At 31.6% G+C, this 3,600-nt stretch overlaps 1 protein-coding gene across 1 annotated transcript in view; it reads left to right on the forward strand.

The window, feature by feature from the left end:
- The window catches only part of LOC107655742 (WD repeat-containing protein 63-like), a gene marked incomplete at its 5' end in the record, with an annotated part of 15,758 nt that overhangs the window by 8,712 nt on the left and 3,446 nt on the right, over positions 1-3,600 (forward strand). Inside the window, 3 exons of the mRNA XM_016443314.1 lie at positions 1,269-1,399; positions 2,435-2,639; positions 2,712-2,803. Coding sequence (XP_016298800.1) covers positions 1,269-1,399; positions 2,435-2,639; positions 2,712-2,803 — 428 coding nt within the window. The remainder of the gene's footprint in view (positions 1-1,268; positions 1,400-2,434; positions 2,640-2,711; positions 2,804-3,600) is intronic.

Here is a 3,600-nt window from a genome sequence, read left to right on the forward strand (position 1 = left end):
GTATATATTATAATATAATTATATATAATTTATATATAATTTGAAATATAATTAATCAAAATTAAAATGACTAAAAATATTAAATACTTTATCTGAAATAAGTTAAAGTTAAAATAAGTACTAAATCAAATACTACAAATATTAAATATTTCATTTAAAATAAATAAAAAATAAAATAAATAGTTTTTAAAATGTTTTTATTTTTTTTTATTATTTGAAATTTTTTTTTTATGATTTAATTATTTATTTGCTTTTCAATAGGAAATCTGACAGTACACACAATTTTAATTTGATTGCACTATTTTTATCAATATATCTCATTATTGAAATATATTAATAAACAACATTTTCAATCGACTTTTTGCACTGATCTTGTCGCAGTGCATTCTGGGATTGTCTTTGTAGGCTTCCACTGAAGGGACAATTCACCCAAAACGGATAATCATTTAATCATCCTTTCTTCTGTGGAACATAAAGAAGATATTTTAAGAAATGTCTCAGTGTTTTTGTCCATACAGTGAAAGTCAGTGGGGTCCAATACTGTTTAGACCTGAACGCTCTTCAAAATATACTTCATGTTCTACAGAAGAAAGTCACACAGGTTTGGATCAACATGATCATTTTTGGGTGAACTACCATTTGCCTTATGGGGTTTATTGTTAATATGATTATGATCTTAAGGTCCTTGCACAAAAATGAAAATTTCATATGTGTTTTTTTTTTCATATTCGTCATTCTTTCCTATCAAAATGCTTGCCATGGATGCGAAAACTCAGAAAATCGAACCTGGTCCGTTTTTTTTATTTTTTATTTTTATATGGACGAAAGTTTCGGAGGCAGTGTGTAAATGTGATTGATACATTGTATGGGTCAAAATTATCCATTTTTCTTTTATGCCAAAAATCATTAGGATATGAAGTAAAGATCATGTTCCATGAAGATATTTGGTAAATTTCCTACCGTAAATATATCAAAACTTAATTTTTGATTAGTAATATGCGTTGCTAAGAACTTCATTTGGACAACTTTAGATTTTAGATTTACTTTTACTTTTAGATTTTTTTGCACCCTCAGATTCCAGATTTTTAAATAGTTGTATCTCAGCCAAATATTGTCCTATCATAACAAACCATACATCAATGGAAAGATTATTTATTCAGCTTTCAGATGTTGTATACATCTCAATTTCAAAAACTGACCCTTATGACTGGTTTTGTGGTCACATATGTATCGTGCAGAAGTTGAGTTTTTGGCGTGTTTTCTGTCAGGCACTAAACCCATCCACCGGCTCCTCGTACACGACACTCTGGTGAACACCGTCAGCCGCTCTCCGTTCTTCAGGGACATCATCCTGACGGTCAGCAGCTTCAGCTTCGCCATCTGGAAGGAAGGGGTCACGGTGAGGTCACGACAGGATCACACGCTCAAACTCAAATCAGATGAAATCAAAGAAAAACACACCTGTGTTCTATATAAACAACAGTTACACTTTAATCACCTGTTAAAGCTGAACTGATTCAGCTGTTTATATAGTCAGCATTTTACTAGCAATAATCTTCTTATAGACCCTTTAATATATCATCAATATTTTAGGTTCAAATGTATATGAATTTACAATTTTATTTTTTTACGTTAAATACATTTTAGTTTCCATACAAGTGAATTATTTAGCTGTTTTCCCCATACATACATATAAAGAAAAAATGTCATCATCACAAAAATGTAAAATGAAAACAAATTATTCTAAAATAAAAAATAATCACTAAAAAAATAAATAAATAAAAAGGTTAAATATTTTATTTTTATTTGTTTTTTCCCCGTAATAAATTTTAAAAAATAATTGTAAAATAAAAACTAAATGAAACAATATGAAATATTTTTAAATAAATAAAAAAATTAAATAAATACTTATCAAAATAAAACAGAAAATATAAATATGAAATAAAAAGCGATTTTTTTTTTCAAATAAAATTAATCAAATGAAATAAAATAAAATAATATGAAATATTGTACTTGAAATAAATAAAAAATAAATAAATACTTAAACTAAAAACAGATGATGAGATGTTGTATTTGAAACAAATACAAAAAAATACTTTTAAAATAAAAACAATCAAAATAAAACACACACTAAAAACATGAAATATTTTATTTAAAATAAATCAAAATATTTTAGTTTCATCAATATTCCAGGTTCAAATTCATATGAATTTCTCTCCTTTTTTATATCACTTTTAATAACCGTTTTGCCTTCATTACGTCATTGACTTTTTTTTTATTTTCCTGTTATAACTGATCCTGTTATAAAACATAACCTTATGTGTTTATTTGTAAATAAATTTAAAAACATACTTATAAGAGAATAAGTTAGATACAGTTGAGCATGTGCGGTATGATTCTGTCTCACCTGGTTTTTCTTTTTTCCCCATTGCAGAGCGGCCCAATCCTCATGTCGGCCTGCTCCAAGATGCTGCGTACGGTGGGTCACTGGTCCCTGTCCCGGCCGGCGGTCTTCTTCATCGGGAAGGAGGACGGAAGCATCGAGGTGTGGGACCTGCTGCAAAACAGCCACGAGCCCTCGCAGAGCCAGAACATCAGCAGCACCGCCGTCACCTGCATCAGCACCAGCAGCATCTCCTGTAAGACAGACACCCGTCTGCTGACGTGAAGCACAGGGGTCAGATGCTAACGCCTCCCGTTTCTCTCCACAGCCAAGCAGCATCTTCTGGCGGTTTCAGACCGTCTCGGGACGCTGCACATCCTACAGATCCCCTGGACCCTGCGCAGATCCTCCAACAGCGAGGTGAGGACATTACCTTCCTCAACTAAATCAGACTGTGACCCTGGAGCACAAAACCAGTCATAAGGGTCATTTTTTTGAAATTGAGATTTATACATCATCAATAAATGAGCTTTCCATTGATGTATGGTTTGTTAGGATAGGACAATATTTGGCTGAGATACAACTATTTGAAAATCTGGAATCTGAGGGTGCAGAAAAATCTAAATATTGAGAAAATCATCTTTAAAGTTCTTCAAATGAAGTTCTTAGCAATGCATATTACTAATCAAAAATTAAGTTTTTATATATTTACAGTAGGACATTTACAAAATATCTTCATGGAACATGATCTTTACTTAATATCCTAATGATTTTTGGAATAAAAGAAAAATCTATCATTTTGACTCATACAATGTATTGTTGGCTATTTCTACAAATATACCCCAGCGATTTAAGACTGCTTTTGTGCTCCAGGGTCACATATAAGCTCTGTTCCAGTAACTACCTTCAGCTCTAGTGACTTTTAAAAAAAATTCTTCTCCGTACTGAATAAAATACATTTAGAATCAACACTTCCCACAATTTATCCATTTGGTTCATTGCAATGGATTTTGGGTTTGGCTTAAAATATATATTTAAAGGAATAGTTCACCCAAAAATGAACATTTGCTGAAAATGTCCTCACTCTCAGACAATCCAAGATGTGGATGAGTTTGTTTCTTCATCAGATTTGTAGAAATGTAGCATTGCATCAGTGTCTCACCAATGGATGCTCTGCAGTGAATGGGTGCCGTCAGAATGAGTCCAAACAGCTGATA

The sequence above is a fragment of the Sinocyclocheilus anshuiensis genome, unplaced genomic scaffold (assembly GCF_001515605.1).
Source record: "Sinocyclocheilus anshuiensis isolate Anshui unplaced genomic scaffold, SAMN03320099.WGS_v1.1 scaffold1297, whole genome shotgun sequence".
In the NCBI taxonomy this organism is placed as follows: domain Eukaryota; kingdom Metazoa; phylum Chordata; class Actinopteri; order Cypriniformes; family Cyprinidae; genus Sinocyclocheilus; species Sinocyclocheilus anshuiensis.